This window comes from Miniopterus natalensis, chromosome 1, assembly GCF_054644295.1.
Source record: "Miniopterus natalensis isolate mMinNat1 chromosome 1, mMinNat1.hap1, whole genome shotgun sequence".
NCBI lineage: Eukaryota > Metazoa > Chordata > Mammalia > Chiroptera > Miniopteridae > Miniopterus > Miniopterus natalensis.
In genome coordinates this window covers 129,260,249-129,280,648 of record NC_142081.1, presented here as the reverse complement: position 1 = coordinate 129,280,648, position 20,400 = coordinate 129,260,249, and the positions used below count along the sequence as shown (strand labels likewise).

General features: G+C 38.9%; 1 protein-coding gene across 1 annotated transcript in view; it reads left to right on the top strand.

The window, feature by feature from the left end:
• The first annotated feature begins 6,807 nt into the window (after positions 1 to 6,807).
• The window catches only part of TAF3 (TATA-box binding protein associated factor 3), a 152,462-nt gene continuing 138,869 nt past the window's right edge, over positions 6,808 to 20,400 (top strand). The window contains exons 1-2 of the mRNA XM_016219756.2: positions 6,808 to 7,148; positions 12,274 to 12,516. Of these exons, the coding sequence (XP_016075242.1) occupies positions 6,983 to 7,148; positions 12,274 to 12,516 (409 nt within the window). The 5' untranslated portion in view covers positions 6,808 to 6,982. The remainder of the gene's footprint in view (positions 7,149 to 12,273; positions 12,517 to 20,400) is intronic.

The window sequence follows — 20,400 nt, the reverse complement described above, 5'->3', positions numbered from 1 at the left end:
TTTACATCCTCACCCGAGGATATTTTTTTATTGCTTTTCAGAGAGATTGGAAGGGGGGGAGAGAAACATCAATGTGTGAGAGACATCGATCAGTTGCCTCCCTCACAGGCTCCATCTGGGACCAGGGATCGAACCTGGAACCAAGGTACATGCCCTTGGTCTGAATCCAACCCAGGACCCTTCAGTCCACGGGCCGACACTCTAACCACTGAGCCAGACAGGCTAGGGTTGGCCTGATAAATGTTTAAACATCTTTTGTAAGCAATGAGAAACATTCCCATATGATATTAACTCCATATTGACATTTAGATAACCATTAAGGTTGGATGCCCAGCTGATTCCATGCAATGAGATGGCCATGCGAGAATCTCATGGGGCTTTTTTTGGTTTTCCCCCTATTTGCTTAGAGAACTTGGGGTGGTTTTTTTTGTTACAAAAGTAGTATATACAGGGGTAGGCAAAAGTAGGTTGACAGTTGTGAGTTGCCAAAACAGTTTATTCTTGTATTATTATTTATTATTGTCTATTTTCTTTCCATATGAACAACTGTAAACTTACCTTTGCCCACCCTTGTAATTTCTAAAAGGACTACAGAACAATAAAATATAAAATATATGAAAATATAAAACTCAGTTAACAGTTTGATGTATAACTCGAGTTTTAGAAAAACATTAAATAAAATACATATATTTAGAAAGTATTTGTCAAGTATTTTATTTTGCCAACAACTACATTCATAAAAATGAATTGAACAGTGAGTAATATAAAAAGCAGTTAGCACACACAAACATAAAAAGCAGTACTGCCACCGTAAGAAGAAGGCTGCCAGAAGACACTGAACACAAGCTCAGGGTCATTTCTCACTTCCCTAAAATTTTGTAAGAGCCACTTTGGGTCGACAAATGAGGCTGTGAGGAACAGCTGGCCATAGTGAGGCACTGGGCAGCTGTGTGAACCAAGTACCAGATAGATACCTTTGAGGAACGTCGACGGGACAGGGTGCTGTGGGTATTTTAATTTTGCTTCTAAACATGGCCCACCTATTTCCAGGCTAGCAGAACACTTATGTGAGAATGAATTGGACAGACCACAGTAAGAGGAAAAGCGGGAATTCAAACACAGCATAAAACAATTGTCAGGCTGACTGGCATACTCTCAGGTTCAGAAGAGGATGAGATTGGGGGCCTGATGGTAACAGCCTTCGGGTAGTATTTGGTATGGGGTGTTCCAGTCTGGCAGTTGTCCTCTGCCTAGTGCATTGCTGTCCTGGGTTTTCTCTGCTTTCCTGAGAAAATGGGATAGCAGTTTAAGTTATATAAGAAACAATACAAACATTTTTTCATTATAATTGCACTGTTAGTGACACTTAGCCAAAAAAGAGGGGCAAAACTTGGGCAAAAAATTCAAGCTTACCCTTGAAGACTCCTTTCTACATGTCTAAACTGCACAGCATGGTAGGCTCATAATCCTGTCCCAGATAACCTTTCAGTGTCATCTCGTCCCAGTAGTTTTCTATTTCTAATTTCTACTCTTGGTCATTGGTTCTTTTTTTTTTGCAGGGGGAGGGGGATGTTTATTTTTTGCCATGCTGGTGGGGTTATTTTCAATTTCAGTTGACATTCAATATTATGTTTCAGGTGTGCAGCTTAGTGGTTAGATGGTCATTGGTTCTTGAACACTCAGTTCAGATATCATTTCCTCCAAGTTGGACTGGCTCTCAATCCCCTCAGCTCCCCCAAGTTGGGCTGAGTGTCCCTCCTATGTGCTTACCAATTATAACACTTATCACATTTTGTCATTCACTTGTCCTTCCTCAAGACTAAGCTCTGATAGGGAAGTGTTTTAATTACCATGTCTTCAAAGTTTAAGACTGCCAATGCGTAGAAGAAATCAATAAATGCTATGTTGAACTGATGATCACTTTTACATAGATCAGGCAACATTTAATCACATATAGCACTCATCCTATGTCAGAGTCTAAGTACTTTGCAAATATGAATTCATTTAATCCTCATAACAACCCAAGAAGCTAAGTACCATTTTATAATCTCTATTTTATAGATGATTAAACAAAGATTATGTAATTTGCTTAAGGTCACAGTTGGTAAGGCTGACCTGGGACTCTAATCCAGACAGTTCACTCCAGAGTCTAGAGTCTTAACTACTGCTCTATGTATATAAAACTATCTTCCCCATGTGTGGTTGGTAGAGTAAATTGCTTTAGTTTGACTTCTCAAGAGCCTCTGCTGGGTCTGTAAGAAAGTGCAAGAGAAGTACAAAAATTCTAATAGTTCCATTTCCTCACCTTGAGCATTGCTTTCCTTTATATAATCCAATGGTATTTAAGAGTAGGAAAATGGAGCCCTGGTTGGGTAGCTCAGTTGGTTAGAGCATCATCCCCATAAGCCAAGGTTGTGGGTTGGATCCCTGGTCAGGACAATGAATGCATAAACAGGTGGAACAACAAATTGATGTCTGTCTGTCTCCTTATCTCTTTCTAAAATCAATAAAAAAATTTTTTTTAAAGTAGGAAAATTGATAGTGCATTATCTTATCCAACAGCAGTAACACAAACTTCTCTAGATTGCAAAACATGACAGAAGTATATGTCACTAATATCTAAGAAATCCTATTTCAATGAAAAAAGATCAAAACTCAGTTTTAAAAATGGGCAATTAATGAGTAGGCATTTGTCTTTTCACCCATCAGATTGTTAAAGTTCTAGAGAGTAGGGGGAACTGATTTCATACACTGTTAGTGCATGTTTACAATCTTTTTGAGAGCAATTTCGCAGTGTATTCAATTTTAAAATACACATAGTTTGAGTTGATTCTACTTATAATAGTCTAGTGTACAGAAGTACCCATACAAGTACAGACTTGTCCGAGGATGCTCATTCAAGATCATCATGTGACATTACAGAGACCTAAAAGCTTTCAAAGAAAAATGTCACCAAGTTTCAGAAATCAAAATGGCTTAAAGCAAAGGAGAAAGAGGGACTAAGGAAATCGATCATGCGGGCACCCTGATCTTGAACTTCCAGCCTCCAAAACAGAAAATAAATGTCTGTTGTTTAAGTCTCCCAGTCTGTCATTTGTTATGGTGCCTGAGCAAACAAAATACACTCTAACGAAGGAGACCAACCAACCACTTAGCAGGCTGACCACAATGGTCCCTTTCATCCTAGGAAGAGCAGCCATTTGTTTTGATAGGAATAGGCACATATTCCGGATTTCTGGATATAAATTTGCCTTCCTGCTCATGGTGTTTGATGTGCTGGTGTGCTGTATCACACTGGGTCAGAGCAAAGGAACCATTTCATAACAAAGGAGGTTGGGAGTGGGCACATGACGGTGAAATCTGGTCATATCAGATATCATACCATTCAAGCTGTCATTCTGGCAGAGCAAGGGAACACCCTTTGAAGGCACAACTAAAGCACCAGCTCATAGACAATGCCTTGTGAGGATGGGGCACAGTCCCCCAGGATGCCACATATACTTTAAGTCAATGAGTTATCTGTGCTGTTGGGTTCCCAATAGGTAGACCACACACAGTGGAAACCAGAGTTTTCCCCGCTAGGAAACTGTTCTTGTCTCTGCAACTCTGGCTTCCCCAGGTTAACAGTTTTGATTTCCAAAAGGAGGAATGTTTTTACCAGGGGACACAGAAGGAGTCCTGTTGAAATATTAGCTACAGTTGCAACCTGGGCACTTCGGCCAGGAGACAGCATGAAAAGAGAGGAGTCACTGTGCTGGCAGGAGTAACTGACCCTGATCATTGCTGTTACACAATGAAGGCAAGGAGAAATGTTTGGTACCCAAGTGGTCTGGTTGGGCACCTCTTGGTACTCCTCTTGTCTAATGTTGATGGTTTATAGACAGGTTTAGCAGCCACAATCTGAAAAGGGCATAAAAACCAGGGGCTCAGACCTGTAGATGAGGGTCTGGGTAGTGCCACTATGTATGCCACTGAGACCAGTGGCGTGCCAGCTGAAGGTGAGAAAAATCTAAAACAGTGGAGGAGGAAGACAGGATCAAAGGAGGCCCTGTTGTGGCAGTAAGAGCTATAATTTGACTCCTGTCCTTCCTCTTTAATTTTTCTCTGAGAAAAGAGTCCCCTCTGCCCCCTCCCTCCTGCCAAATCTTTGAGAAGCTGTTCCTCAAACTTATACCAAGTAGTGGATCTAAGGGTACAAGAAGTGGACTCTAGTTGCCATGGTTTGAATGTTTGTGTCCTGCCAAAATTCACATGTTGGAATCTTAACTCCCAACATGGTATTAAGGTGGAGCCTTTAGGAGGTGATTAGGTCATAAGGGTGGAGCCCTCTGGAATGGGATTAATAGTCTTATAAACCAGATCCCACAGAGCTCCCAAGCCCCTAGCACCTTGTGAATATATGAGAACAGAAGTTGGTCTCAGACTTCCAGCCTCCAGAACTGTGAGAAATAAATCTCTGTTGATAAGTTGCCCAGTCTGTGGTATTTTGTCATGGCAGCCTAAATGGACTAAGACAGTAGTAAATATTGTAACACACTGCTCAGATCCCCTCAGTACTGAAGGACTTCTGCCTTTCCTTGGAATTGCCTCTGCTGCAAAAAGCACCTTTGCTTAAGATTACACACCCTTTCTAGGGAAGCCCTCCTGCAATGACTATAACATGGGACTATAAAGGTCCAGCCCTCTAGTTCCAACTCAGGGCAAATTTGAAGGGCCATGCAGCTTCAGAGCTCCCTAGGGGATTGGCTGAGGCCCTCCTTGAAAGTGCACTGCAAGAGGAGGAAAAAAAAAAATGTTAAAAAGCAAAAACGAAAGAAAAAACAAAACAACAAAGAAAACGAAATGAAAGTGCACTGCAAGCCTTTTCCCTTGCACAGGTGGTGATCCTAGGAGCACTCCTTAATAAACCTTCTACAGGTTGAATTTCATCTGAGAATTGGCTTCCTGGAGAATGTCCTTGTTTTGGGAAGATACATGCTGAAGTATTTTGGGGTTAAATGCCATGAAATTTGCAAGTATTTTCAAACTCTTCTGGAAAAAGACAGGGATGCCTGTGTGTATGCTTATAGTAAAACAGCAAAATGTTAACAATTGGCATACCTGTTTATACTTTTCTGCTTCAGCTTTTCTGTAGGTGTGAAATTTTCCAAAATATAATGCTAAGGGGTTAAAGCATGCACATGCAAATGAAGAGGGGTCCAATATAGAGATGTAAAAGGAAGCACCAGAGGTTTTGATGGAACAGCAAGAGAGGGGGCGTTGTAAAATCCAAGGTACAAGAGTTTCAAAATAAAGGTAGTGTCCAACATTATTAAACGGCTACAAAATGGTCAAGTAAGGCTAGGACTAAAGTGGCCATAGATTTAGTATCCAAAAGGTCCCTGATAATTTGGGGTTCAGAAGGGTCTATGGAAAAAATATTACAGGCACCCTGACACCTAGCATCGTGCTCCTTCTCTACAGATGGCCATTTAGTTGAAGTACCATCTTTTCAGTTCTATTGGGTTTTTAAGACTTTTAAAAAATAGAATATATATTATGTTCAAGATTCTGGAATAGTCCCTGTAGGGGGAATGTAAAGCCACTCAGAAATTCACAAGTTATTAGGAGAGATATATAAACTCAAATACTAAATGCACCGTGATAGGTATAAGAACAGAGAAACTGACAGACAATGCATAGGAGAAAATGAGGGGAAAGAGGAAACACTCCAGAAGCATGTAGGGAACACACACACACACACAGAGGAGAGCATATTTAAGAAACAGAGTAAATGAACCATTACAACCTGGCTGAATCTGGCTTAACCATGGGATTAGTGTGCTTGCAAATCAAAACTTTAAAAATGTATCCCAATATTTAAAAATCGAGGCATTTACCACAAAATCCCAATGTCTGGCAACTTGGAAAGACCTGGCAACACTCAGCTGGAGCTGGGAGAAGGCTCTGGAGTAGGCAAAGGTTCCCCATACCACTCTGCCACTCCCTTGATTTAAGGTACCCGTGTGGCCTCTGTGGGCAACTGAGTTCTCTTTTCCTCTGACACTGAAGTTGACATTGGCAGACTGCAACCCACTGTCAGGCACCTGCTTCTGTCAGTAAAGTTTTATTGGAACGAGGGCTCGGATTAGGATCAAGCGAGGCAAGAATTATTTTGGCAGCGGTCTGGATTTTAAAAATATATATGAAAACATTACTGATCTTGATTAAATTTCTGGTGCCCCCATACAGACTGCACCGAGGCCAGTGCCTAACTCGCCTCTTTCTAGTCCCCGCCCTTACTTGTGAAGGGCTCGGAATGGCATGCTGAACTGCCAGGACTGGATTTAATCTATACAGTGCTAAAAGGCTCGGGTTATTGTTTTGTTTGTTTGTTTTCTTTGAACAGAGGCTAGACCGGATCAGATCGGCGTTTGGGGGAGCACTTAAGTTCCCACGCCCCAAACCCCGCCTCTCGACTCCGAGCCTCTCCGGTTCCCATTTCTAACACTCGCATTTTCATTTCATTCCTTATTCCTTCTTTTGCTCCTAAGTCATTGATGATCCCCTTTCCCTTCCTCCCAAAGCGAGCCCCATCCCCACCCCCACCCCCACCCGGAAGGCCCAAGCACCTGCTGCTTCCACTGCATCCTCCACCTGCGCTCAGCACCGACGTTTCCCGCATCTTTCCAGTCTCCACAGTCGATACCGACACCGTCGCTCTGCTCCAACGGGGCGGAGCTTCCTCATCGGTGCGCTCAGCCTTCGGCTAGTGCTGCCTCTCCCCGGCGACCATCCAGCGGGAGGCGGAGCGAGCCCAAAATGGCGGCTCTCAGGCTGGCGCGCTCCGTGCTGCTCAGGCTTTGAGGTGGTCGCCAGGGGTCGGAGGGACGATTTCCCCGCCGCAGGGGCCCTAGAGGATGAATCGGGGGCTCTGCTAAGGTTAGGCGGTGGGGGTGGAGAGACGTGGCAGCAAGTGCTGCGGTGGAGTCCACGGAGCGGGATGTGCGAGAGTTACTCCAGGTCGTTGTTGAGGGTCTCGGTGGCGCAGATCTGCCAGGCGCTGGGCTGGGACTCGGTGCAACTCAGCGCCTGCCACCTCCTCACGGACGTGCTGCAGCGCTATCTGCAGCAGTTGGGACGGGGCTGCCATCGGTACTCTGAGCTCTGTGAGTACCGGGCTGGGTGCGGGAGGGCTGCCTCTGGACAGTCAGGAGTGACACCTCGGGTCTCCCCATCGCTATCCCAGCATCTCCGAGGTGTTCGTCCTTCACCTCTACCCCGCAACCCGGCATCTTCTCGGTCCCTGACCCTCCTCCGCTTCCACTGCCCTTGGAAACTCCAGTCATCCTTCGGGTGCCTCTTCCTTGTCCGCTAACTTCCCGCCTCCAGCCGGGAGCCCTGGGTCGGCTCCCGGCTCCACACCCTCGCGCTCTGCTCTGCTCTGCAATATGCATCGGTCTCTCTCACCGTCTCACGTTTTGCTGCGTGGAGAACCACCTCGAGCATGCCTTACAGTCTCTCGTACTTTGGTTCTGTTCCTGCCTTGCCCGCAAACTACTACAACTAGTTGTCACAGGCGCTCCGTCTACCGGCCGTTTCTTACACGGCTGGCCATTCTTCAGCTCCTAACGCGGACTCGCTGACAGCTCTGCCCCGTTAGGGACACTGCCTCTTCCTTCTGGGTCGGTCCGTTTCGCAGACAGCATCTCGACGTGCTCTTTCCCAAGGCCAGCTTTGTCACTTTCACTTGGATGAACTTTCACTTACATTAACAGGCGCCCAATTGATTTCCTCCTTTATATATTTTTTTTGTCAGGGGTTATCAGAGCGGTAGAGGGATTATAGGCAATTTACAAGGTTCCCCAGGTGGTCTGAGAGACGGTACTTTTGGTTTTTAAGTGAATGCCTGGTCGTATCTATAGCTGGAGGTATTTAATAATTTCGAATATGTCATAGAAGCCGCTCATCATCTCATTGATGTGATGCTTGTGTTTGGAGGGGGAGCTTGCCCCTTATTTAAATTTCAGGTCGTTCCTTTTAATGTGGTGAACTGGAGAACCGGGTGAAGTGTTTCATAGGAAGTTTTGTTTTGTTAAAGTGATTCCTAGGCTGAAAAATTGAGACCCATGGATACACTTTACTGCTTAGGCCCCAGTTTCCATTCCAGCTTCCATAGTGGTGCCAAAATAATTTATCCGTAACACAAATCTGGTCATGTCATTCTTAAAAATATTTTAGTTGTTTACAGGCTGAAAACCTACACTCTTCACCAACACACAGTTTCTGTTGTGAACTAGGATTTTTCTTACCTTTTGCCATCCTAACCTGCAATCATGCTGAGCTATCTGCCTTTTCTGAAACATTTTAAACTGTCCATTCCCATGTGCATGCTCTTTCCTAGAGTGTCCTTCACCCCCTGGTCCACCAGCACTAGTTATATTTTGAGATTCACTTATCACTTGCTTTAGGAACTCATGTTATCTGCTCTCATAAGTCTGTGCATATTTCCGTTATGTTATTTAACACCTTTGTAATCATGTGTGTTTTATCTCTCACTAGCTTCTCCTATCTCTTCTCCAGGAGACATATTTATTATATTTGTATTCTGTAATCTAGCATACTGGGCACCCAGGAACTATGTGTTGAATAAATGAGTGAACTGTAAACACACTACCATAACAGCTATGTAATCACTTCACTTTTTAAGTTTTAAAAGTGTGGTTTTTTTTCCTTTAAATGTTTGATTTCACTGATACTTCTAATCTAAATTTGAAATGGCCCAGTAACTTTCATTCATTGCTCTCTTGAAAGTGCACCACCAACACACTCTGGTCCTTCTTGGCTTTTGCTTCTTCCACCCCCCCCCCCCCATGGTCCATGAGAATACTGTTATGGTTATGCTTAGTCCAGATTATATTTTTGCTACCAACTTCCCTAAATAAAGATAGATGTGCTATACCTTTAGGTAATTATAATATCCCCTGAATACATAGTTACCTTTCCTGCCTTACACACTGAAACCAAATGTGTGCTGGCACTCCAAGAAACCAGGTATTCCAAAGTCATTAAGTGATTATTGTTATGAATTAATGTGGACACCTTTCCCAATTACACAGTTGATTTTCTTGCTTTTAGTGAGAATGCAATAATCAGGTTCATTATTCTCCACCGTGGTTTGGTGACTTTTTTAAAAATGCCAATTCCTGGTATACTTGTTAGTTACAGACTTTTTTAGGTTCTATTTTCTTTACTATTCTTTTTAACTTTGAGTTCTGTAACCTCAGATTACTACTATATAATCTTATATTCTATTCCTTTTTGTCTTTTCTACAAACATTTATTGAGCACCACTTATGAACCTAAGCACCGTGATAGGTTTTGGAGACATTAAATTACTTAGGCACAATCTGTGCCCATAGATTTGTACATGGGTGTCAAAATGTCAACAACAGCCCGGCCAGCATGGCTTAGTGGTTGAGCATCGACCTATGAACCAGGAGGTCAGGGTTGGATTCCCTGTAAGGACACATGACCTGGTTTCGGGCTCGATCCCCAGTAGGGAGCGTGCAGGAGGCAGCCAATCAATGACTCTCATCATTGATGTTTCTATCTCCCTCTCCCTTCCTCTCTCTGAAATCAGTAACTTTAAAGAAATGTCAACAACAGCAAACTGATGGTATTTGTTCCTTTTTAAAAAAATGCTCTCAAATTAAAGCAAGCATCAGAAGTTACTAGTTAGTAATCCAACAAATAATGCATTTTTAAATTTCCCTAAGGCAATGATTTGTCAAAGCGTTCAGGGGCAGATGTTTCTGTATATATGGTATTATGAATAAAATATGTCTGTGTGAGCTGAAAGCAGGTGCTAAATATTTCAGAATGACTCTTAACACTAGCACTATAATTTAATACTTGCATGGCATAGGCAGTAAATACAAAAGGAATAAGGTAAAGGAGAGGCGGTTGTGGGTTGTGGGTTCTGGGGTAGGGTTACTTTACAGAAAAGATGACACTTGAGTTGAACTGTGAGGTATGGTTATATATAGGAGGAGAGCACGCCTGGTTAGAGAAAAGCATAAACTAAGATACCTAAGTAGAGTTAACATGATGAAAGTCCCAGTGAGGTGGCCAGTTTGACATTTTAGCTAGTTGGAGGATTTTAGAGAAAAATGTTAAAGTGAAATCAGGTTAGTCAGGGACAGAGAAATGAAAATGTGGTAGAAATCACTGCATACTCCTAGGGAGGGGAACAGTGATGAAAATGATATCTTAAGAATGTTGTGCTGTCAGTCAAGTGCAAGAGCGACTCAAATTGGGAGAACTTGAAACTATACTGTGATAGTGATTTTAGGAATAGACAGAAAAAATTCTGAAATCCAGGGCCTGAAGGGAGTGAGGGTGGGAATTACCAAAAGGTCTTAGGTTGAAATTGCAAAGCATATGGAGGAATTAAAGATGATTATATTTTTTAGATTGAGAGAATAATAATGCTTTTAATAGAAATAGGAGGGCTGAACCATATCTACATTATTAAGAGTAAGAATAAGTATTAATTTTTCTTATTGACATCATGGAAGTAACCCATACTTGTAGAAAAACTCAGACTATGAAAGTATTTGGAGTTAGAGTGAAAGTCTCTTACATCAACTCTTCCCTTCCCCTGTACTGCAGCTCTCACCCCCTTAAACTGTAAACAGTTGGATATATAGTCTTCCAGAGCTTTCCTGCATGTGTGTGAGTGAGCAGGTATCTAATTTTTCCAAACTTTAAATTATTCTTTTTAATTTTACAGCATGACTTAATTTCAGACATATAAGTCTGAAGTGATCATAAGAGATTTCAGTAAAAATATTTCTTAGGCTACTGGAACTCAGGAACTGAAATTTTCATAGAGGTTTTAAAAGATGTAGAGACCGCTCAGCCGGTGTGGCTCAGTGGTTGAGCATCAACCCATGGACCAAGAGGTCACCGGTTCCCAGTTGAGCACATGCCCTGGTTGTAGGCTCAATCCCTGGTAGGGGGCATGCAGGAGGCAGCCAATCTATGTTTCTCTCTCATCGATGTTTCTGTCTCTCTATCCCTCTCCCTTTTTCTCTCTAAAATAAAAATTATAAAACAAAAGATGTACAGACCTTAAGTTCTGCTAAGGGTAGGCATAGGAGAAACTTCTTTTTCTAAGGAATATCTCACTATATCTAACTTTTATTCTTTTTATCTGTATCTCTTATACATGATGTCTTTTAATTACATTTAAAAATTTAGCACGGCTGGGCGTGGCTCAGTGGTTGAGTGTCGGTCGACCTAGGATCTAGGCGATCGGGGTTCGATTCCTGGTCAGGGCACATGCCCGGGTTGCGGGCTAGCCAATCAAGGACTCTCTCATCATTGATGTTTCTCTCTCTCTCCCTCTCCTTTTAATCTGAAATCAATAAAGGTTAAAAAAAAAAATTTATATGTAAAATATGTAAATTACCTTTATAAGTTCTTTCTGTAAATTTACTTAGATTTAAAAAATTGATTCAGCAGCATAATTCATTCAACAAGTATTCACTGAGTGCCAACTATGTGCCAGTCATTGTCTTGTCTTAGGGTCCATAGATGCATCATTGAACAATAGAGAAAATGTAATGGCCATTTAGTTAGTCGGCACAGCATTCTAGTTATTTGATAAAAATAATAATAGTGATATTTATTGGGCATTTACTTTGTGTCTGCACTGTTCCAGATGCTGTTGGCCATTCCTAAACTACGTATGATATTTGTTCTGTACCAGCTGATTGTTAGTATGAATTGTCTGTGGTGTTCTGGTTGGTTGTCAGATTGTTTTTAAAATTGACTTTAAGAATCAGCTTTCTAACCCTGGCCGGTATGGCTCAGTTGGTTGGGCATCATCCTGTGTGCACCAAAGGGTTGCTGGTTCTATTCCTGGTTGGGGCACATGCCTGGGTTGAGGGCTTGATCCTCAGCTAGGGGCATGCAGTAGGCATACAGATTGATGTTTCTCTCTCTCTCTCCCTCTCTCATATTGATGTTTCTCTCTCTCCCTCTTCCTTTTTCTCTCTCTCTAAAAAAAAAAAAATCAATAAATTTTTTTTTAAAAAAAAAGAATTAGCTTTCTAATGTTTAAATAGTATATTCTATTTAAAATTTACTCTTCCCAACAACTAGGTCTTGAATATGTAATATACTTGATTCTGATACATATTTAGTTAATATATGTTTCTTAATATGTTTAAAAATATTCCTGGAATTTTCTTAAAACAATTTTCTTTGCTTTTGACTTTGTTTCAGATGGCCGAACAGACCCAATTCTGGATGATGTTGGTGAAGCTTTCCAACTTATGGGGGTTAGTCTTAATGAACTAGAAGACTATATTCACAATATTGAACCTGTCACTTTCCCACATCAAATTCCTTCATTTCCTGTTAGCAAGAACAATGTACTCCAGTTTCCTCAACCTGGAAGTAAAGATGCAGAGGAAAGAAAAGAATACATTCCTGATTACATGCCACCCATTGTGTCTTCTCAAGAAGGTTTGTGATATTTTTGTTTGTTTCTTACTCATATATACTCATGGAACTATTCTAATCTTAGTTTTCCTAACTGAATTATATAAAATGCTGTGCTGACATGTAAATTCTAGAAATGCAGTCAAAATATTTTAATATTATTTACAAATTATTCTAACCTTTAAGTTAAACTAGCTTGCAGCTGGCATCACCAGGTAAAGTCGTGGCATAACCAAGGTTATGTCTGAGGCATTTATATCCTTTGTAAATTGTAAGAAGGGTAGAACAGAACGTGATCACAGAAAGGCCTTTCAGTAGGGTATTATATGAGGATGGGATGTTTCAGTAAATTAGAAAACCTCTGAACCAGAAAAATTGGGGTCGTTCTCTTTAATGTGAGTTGGATATTCCTGGAAACAGTGAGTGAACATTCACTAACACTTTACAGATTTATCTCCATTTTTAAATATGTTTGTTTATATAGAATATTTTATTATAAAATAATAGCTAATCCAGCACAGTAGTCAGTCATTGCAGAGTTCCTTTTTTCCTGCATGATTTTACATTTTGATCCTTTAGGTTGACTAAGATTCTAAAGAGATAAGTAATTTGTGATCTCTAATGCAGGTATAAAATGATGGGTTTTTTTCATAAAATAAAACAAAAATAGAAAAATTGCGATTCATTTCCTTTTTTAATTCTAAAATCATAGATGTATTTCAGAGTAATGCAAGTTATGGCAGAAATAACTTTTATTTATGATTTTTATTATAGTAAAATATGTATAACATAAAATTAACCATTTTAACTATTTTTAGATGTATAATTCAGTGGCGTTATTCACATTGTTATGTTGCCATCACTACCATCCATCTCTGAACTTTTTCATCTTCTCCAACTCTGTAATCGTTAAACAATACTCATTCCCCCTCATCCAGCCTCTCTGTAACTGCCTAAAATTCTGATTCTTCCCTACCTTTGAGTTTATTTGTATTTGTAGCCTTTATTGCCCTTAAGGAACTCTTGCTGTTTATAATCCCCTATGTAAGTCATTCTCTTTAAACACCTTATTTCCTAATTTTATTGTTTTTGATCTTAAGAAAATTATATTTTTACTACTTCTCTAAACATATATTTATTTGTTTTAAAAACAGAACAAATGCATTTCAATAAAAACATTATCAAAGGAGAGTTTCTTGGGCAGAGGCCTGATTGAAAACGCGCATTTTCTCTCACAGACAGGTCATGAATTTCAAGTAGGCCTGGAATTTCCTTCTTTGCTGTTGTCATTAAATATAATTTATTAAGCTTCCTAGACATCTTTATGATGTCTAGGTATTAATCCATGATATGTCCTCTTGTACTTTAAAAAAAGTCTTTGTGTGGATCTGAAATTTTTAGCTGTAAGGAACTTAGAAGTTCACAGAATTTGGATTTGTGCTAAGAAAACATGAATGGTAAGCAAATGCTGGGAGAAAACTCTGTAGAAGGAAACTAAAGGAAAGACACTAATGTGAATAACTGGCGCATCAGTGATTCTCAGAAGTGATTATGAGTTTTCTGTCATTGAATTAGACAGTGGTAAAGTTTAATAACCACACTTATGTGCATTATCAAATGGCATGCGATTGAGCTGGAAGTACTATCTTCTCCATTTAAAAAAATTCAACCCATTTTATCTCTGCCTTTTGGAGCTTTCAAAATCTAACTGTTTTGTAATTTACATTCTTTCTGTCTTGTGTTATACTTATTTAAACTGTTTAAATGCTTCTTATTTAAACTGTTTGATTTTTTTTTCTAGCCTTTTTAATAATTTAGACTCAGATGGACATTTGATTAATCTTAATTCTTGATTTGTGCATAAGCTTATGTTTGCTCCATACATGACCTTCATTTACTTATTTAGAGAGTTATTTAATTATTTTTTATATATAACCTCTAACAAATTCATACTCAAAACCAACGCTAGGACTTTGATAATAATCTCCACTTACCCATTTGGTCCTTCCTGTTTTATTTTTATAGCATGCAAAAAACACACAATAAAAATCTCTCAAGGTGTTATGGTTATCATGTTTAAATACTGCCAAGGAAATGTAACTAAGATATCAGATTTATATTGGGAAGTGAAAGAGTATGAAAAGCAAGTTAGTGATTTTAGATACTGACTTCTGTCTAAAATTACTACAGTAAAATTTTGAGTTTCTCTTTTGGAATATTTGAAGCAAAGAAGAATCTTATTTCTTTTAACTTTTTACGCAAAATACATTATAAACATTTTAAAAGGAAAATAATGTAAGATTGAACAACTGTTCTTTTTAGATAGCACTATGGATTCTTTAAGGTAGTAGAAATTTGCTGATTCATAAGCTATGCATATAATTCATAAGGATGCAATAAATGGTAGGCAGCACAGTAAGATGCTTATCAAAACCTTCTCCCCTGTTCAGGGAAAAGGATATAAAATGCAAATCTGTGGTTACCATTTTTAAAATATAGCCACACAAGTCAGCTTAAATCATTACAATCTGAAATTTCTTTTTTCACTTGTATAGCATGTTAGAAAGTTTCTAGTCTTCTGTTAGTGGTGCTAAGTGTGGTACAGACCTGAACAACATTGATAATAACACCTGTTTGCCAAGTTCTTTATTTTCTTTTTATTTCCTCAAGAGCCACATGTCAGATGCCTGACTTTGGTCATAAAATATTATTAGCAAAGTACTGTCATAGGATTACCATCTTATCAATCCTTCAACTTGGATCATGTCAGAAAAGCATTTGAATGTCTTCTCTACGATGGTGAGTGTGTAAGAATAGAAGGACTTAACCACAGAAAGAAGAAAAAAAAAGAAGGACTGAAGGGGTAGCAGGCACTATAGTAGCAAAAGCATGGGCGTCATGGAGTCATTCAGACAGGACTCAACTAGTTACTGAGTTTATAGTCTTATCAAGTCACTTTACCTTTCTGAACCTTATATTTCAGAAAATATACATCTGTAAAATATATATAATAATAAATAATTTTTAATTAAAAAAAAAAAAGCAAGCTCATAGATACAGAGAACAGATTTGTGGTTGCCAGAGTTGGGGGATGGGCAAAATGAATGAAGGGGGTCAAAAGATACAAACTTTCAGTTACAAAATAATGTCATGCACAACATGGTAACTGTACTTAATAATACTGTATTGCATATTTGAAAGTTGCCAAGTATATATCCCCGACCCTTTAGTTCTTTGCACACACCCTTTTTCCCCCTTTTTTTTTTTTTTTACTTTCCATGTCTTTTAAGTCACTTTTAGTCTGTAGCTCCCCACCCACCAACTCTGTCCCTGCCAAATCCCTTTCTGTTTCTTCTACTATATTTGTTGAAGAATCTGGGTGGTGTGACTTACAGGATTGCCACAGTCTGGATATTGCCTACTCTGTACTCATAGTACAGTTAAATGTTTCTTGCAAATTGGCATTGAGGATCTGAGGCTGGATCTGACTCTGGTTCAATACCTTTGGCAATATATATGCAGTATAGTGTTCCTTCACTAGGAGGCTAATGTCTGGTTTTCACTTTTTAAAATATTAGCTGTGTTGATGCTCAGTGCCTAGATTCAATAATTCATTAGGGGCTGTAAGGTAGTGATATTCCAACATTTTGCTTTTATTTCGTTCTTTAGTTGGAATAATTTTATAAGGAATTCCTTTCCCTCATCTGTAACTGAGTTACTTAGTGGTACAGTTCATAAAGGGAAAGGAAGAGAAATGCTTGATTCTTTGTTTTTATGTACCTGGTTTTAAGATAATGAGTTGGCTCTTGGTCATCCATAGGTGACTAATTAGTTATACCCTGTTGCAACTCAGATTGTCCCATCTTTGGCCAGTGGCAGCTTCTTCAGTCTGGCTTCTGAGCCTTTTTGACATGATCCTAATAGTGTTTGATAGGGCCCTTGCTATCTGGTATATCAAATTGTTCTAGGCTCATTTTGTATATTCTTTTCCTACACTTGGAATCAATATTTTACCAAGAAATCCTGGCCTCTTGGGAAATGACATTTTTATGTTCACAATCCGGGTACTTGAGGTACTTATTACAACTGGGTCGTCATTGTTTCTAGGCAATAGTAATTAAATATTTATACTTAAAAACATACATATAGATGTGTGTGGATACACAGATAACAGATAAGGTAACTAATGAGTTTATACAGATATTTCCAATTCAAATTCAGGACCACAGGGTTTTAACTTTTATGTTACATCAGTGAATAATTTTCTTCATAATAATAATTCTGGTTCCCAGGGATAAAAAAGATGATAGGACATTCTATAATTACCCATTTGCCATATCCTAGATTACACATGTAATATTAATACTACATCATTCATGATTACTGAAACAGGTAAACAATTTTTTTTGCTAATGTTATTCTATTCACTCCAGTTTTTGATGATTGTACCATGTGCCCATTGTCCGATCATATAGTTACTTTCTTGAGTTCTGTCACTTCATTTCTGAGTTTTTCTCATTTTGATTTATGTTTTTTCATGTCTTTTAGGCCATTTTAAAATAGAATGTTTTAGTTTTCATCTGTTTTACTGTGTTTTTTGTGTGCTTTCATTGTCTATAGGGATGTTATTTTGGTATTTAATTTTCTTTTTCCTATAGAAATTGTATATGTGAATATAGTTTTTCTGAACATTTAAAAGGAAGTTCAGGATAATTTTTCTGACTATATAGTGCTTCCTCTTTTGTTTTTGTGTGTTGTTCAAAAGTAGGGTAGCTTTGTGAGATTTTTTATTTTCTTATACCAATTTTATCTGAATCTACTCTTTCCTTAATGCTAGTTTTCCCTTTTGCTTTTCTGTGACCTCTCTCCTGGAGAGAGTAGCAAAGGGTCGGGTTTGAAAGCTTAGGAGCTTGTTATCTCTCCTGTGGATCCCATCACAGCCCCTGTACCCAGACCCTTCTTAGTCTCAGCCACTCTTCTCACACGACCTGCCAGACTTTCAGTGAATACCTGTTGGCTTTTGAGGTTTTTCTCTTTCGGGTCAGTCTCCCCATTGCTTCTCACCACTTTCCCCTGTACAAATGGGTAATACTAGGGTCTCATGGCTTTTGGTGGTTGGTTGTCACCCTCTTGTATTTTGGCATCAATTCATATACTTTGTCACCTTGTTATGTTAATTGCTCTATTTTTATGTGGCAATTTGGGGAGATCCAAAAACTGCATTGTCGAACGTGCCACTTTCTTCCAGGATTCCCTTTATTGCATCTTCTTGCATTATCACTTTTCTTCACTGACATCATACTCTCTTAATTCTCCTTATATTATTAATTCATTATCCGTGCCTTTCATGTGCTCATCTTCCATAGTTCTACTACCTCTAAAATGTTAGTGCTCCCAAAATTTTTTACTTGCCCTTCTGTTTTTCTCACTGTACTCAGTTTCAGTGTCATCTTCTGTGTTCTCATGCTTTCAACTATCATTTGTATACTGATGACTCCCCACACTGTATCTCCATACCTTTAAAACTCTATGTCCAGTCATCAGTTGGCCATTTCCACATTTCCCGTAGACACCTCAGATTGTTATGTCAAAGGCTACACATGTTATCTTTCCCTTCAAACACCTGTTATCTAGTCACTTAAGCTAGAAATGTGAGAGGTGTCTGGGACGCCTTTCCTCATTCTACTTCCTCATTCCCAATAACCAGTTCTGCTAATTTTGTTTCCTAAAAATTTCTAAAATACTCATCCATCATTCCCTTTATTTAAATTTTTATCTCTTGTCTGAACTACCCTTATCTTCCATGATAAACTTAAACAAGAAACAAGTATATTCCATAATATAAAACACTTGATGAGCTTTCTCTACTTACAGTTACACTGAGCAACCCTTTTTTCTCAAGGAAAGCCAAAACTGTCTATAGAGAGCAATTTCTCTTTTTCATTCAAAATAAAAATAGCTTTATTCATTCTAGAGAAAAAATGTTTATTCTTGCAACTGAGATTACTTAATGAACAGAAGAATGTTAATGAGGAAATTTGCACTGCTAAATTGTTATCACTAAAATATTAATATTGTGTTTGTTTGAAAATAGGAATATAAAAGCAGCTTTCAGATAATTTGTCCTTGATATCACATGCTACTTTCATAAGCATTATCTCATTTAATCTTGAAACAACCCCTAAAGGCAGGTGCTATTATCATTCCCACTTTACAGAAGTAGTAGTGGAAGTTTTTTTTAAAGGGTGAATTAATCTGCCTTGTGTTACATTGTGAATTGGGAGCTGAGCTGGGTTGGGATAGCTGATTTCATTCACTGTTGAATGTGGGGTCCCCACTCTGTGTCGAGTCCTGCAAGGGAACTGAAATTGAAGGTAGAGGCGTGAATGAAATGTCCCTCCCTCTTCTCTCTTGGCCTTTCTTTCTGTGATTGTTGGAAATCTCTGCTTGGGCAGGACCTTCCTAAATGGAGTAGTACTTCCATCAAGCCAGTGTTCTTAATGGACAGGCTTGCAGAATGCCCTTGGGCCCCAAATTTCAACCTCACACCTAGCTGCTCCCTTGACCCTCTCAGATACTTTCCACTCATGACCTTGCAGGGTGGGAGTGCAAAGTTCTGGGTGAAGTATCCTGTATACCCAAGGGAGTTGCCTAGAGTCACTGTGGTGTTTGTTTTTCTTATCCTACAGTATCTGAGCCATAAAGGTTGTATCTGAAATGAAACTGAGGGCTGTTTTCTGGTAACTGGCCTGTGACATTCAGTACAAATATCTTTGTGTAAACCCATAGGACCCTCCATAGTGAGACTTCTGCCTATATTTACATAGTAATTTTCTGCCCCTCATTGCTTCAGGCTTTAATCTCCAGAATCAGTAACTTGCTTGTTTCCCCAGAGGAACTATGCACCTCCATATCTTTACACAGGCTGATTTGGAGTTCCCCTCCTTTTGGTGCCCATATGATATATAGGGTGGGGCAAAAGTAAATTTACAGTTGTTCATATGGAAAATAACACAGTGATTAATAATAATAATACAAAAATAAACTCTTGTGTTTTGCATACCCACAACTGTAAACCTACTTTTGCCAACCCCCCCATGTATCTCTGCCATCACACATAATGTATTTTGTTATAATTAATAGTTTTATTTGTCTTTAGAACTTACACTGGTCTTGCTTCCTCTTTAAATATTACACTCACTCTCCATTTCACCTTTTGCACAAAACCTAAGTCCTATTTCCTATTACTCTACCTGACTGCTATCCTTAGGAAAATTTGTTCAGAATTTTGGGGAAGCAGTCGCAAAGTGTAACTTATTTAAAGTAATACAGCTGTTAAGTGACAGATGGTGGCTGAGTCCCCAATTTCTTAGTCTTAGTCTAGTATTCTTTGCATTGTTCATTATCATGGTATTTATTCTCCTAGCATGGGTATAAAAACAGAAAGGTTTATCTTGTGACACGTCAAGTTCTTTTCCTTTCAAATTGACTTCTTAAATACAGTTACTTTTTAAAAAAACGTTATGATAAATAACGTCTTATTCGATTCTTATACTCATGTTACTTTTTGTGCTTATAATGGTTATCTTTAGAAATGGTTTCTTGCCTATAGCATAAAGATTAGCTTAAATAATTTTAAAGTATGGGCATCTCTTGCTTTGCATTCAAACCACCAAAATTAGCCCTTAAGTAGAGGTGTGTACGTTTCAAAATAGAGATTAAAAGTACCAGCATACACATATTTGACAGACTACAGTTTTTGGTGGACTTGGCCAAAATTCTCTTCCTCACTGAAATTTTTTTTCTTTAATTTGTCTGGATTTGCAAAAATATGAACATGTTTTGATGTTGTAATGAAATAGTTTTTTTATGTTCCTGCATCAACAAGTAATCTTATCAAATGCCTTA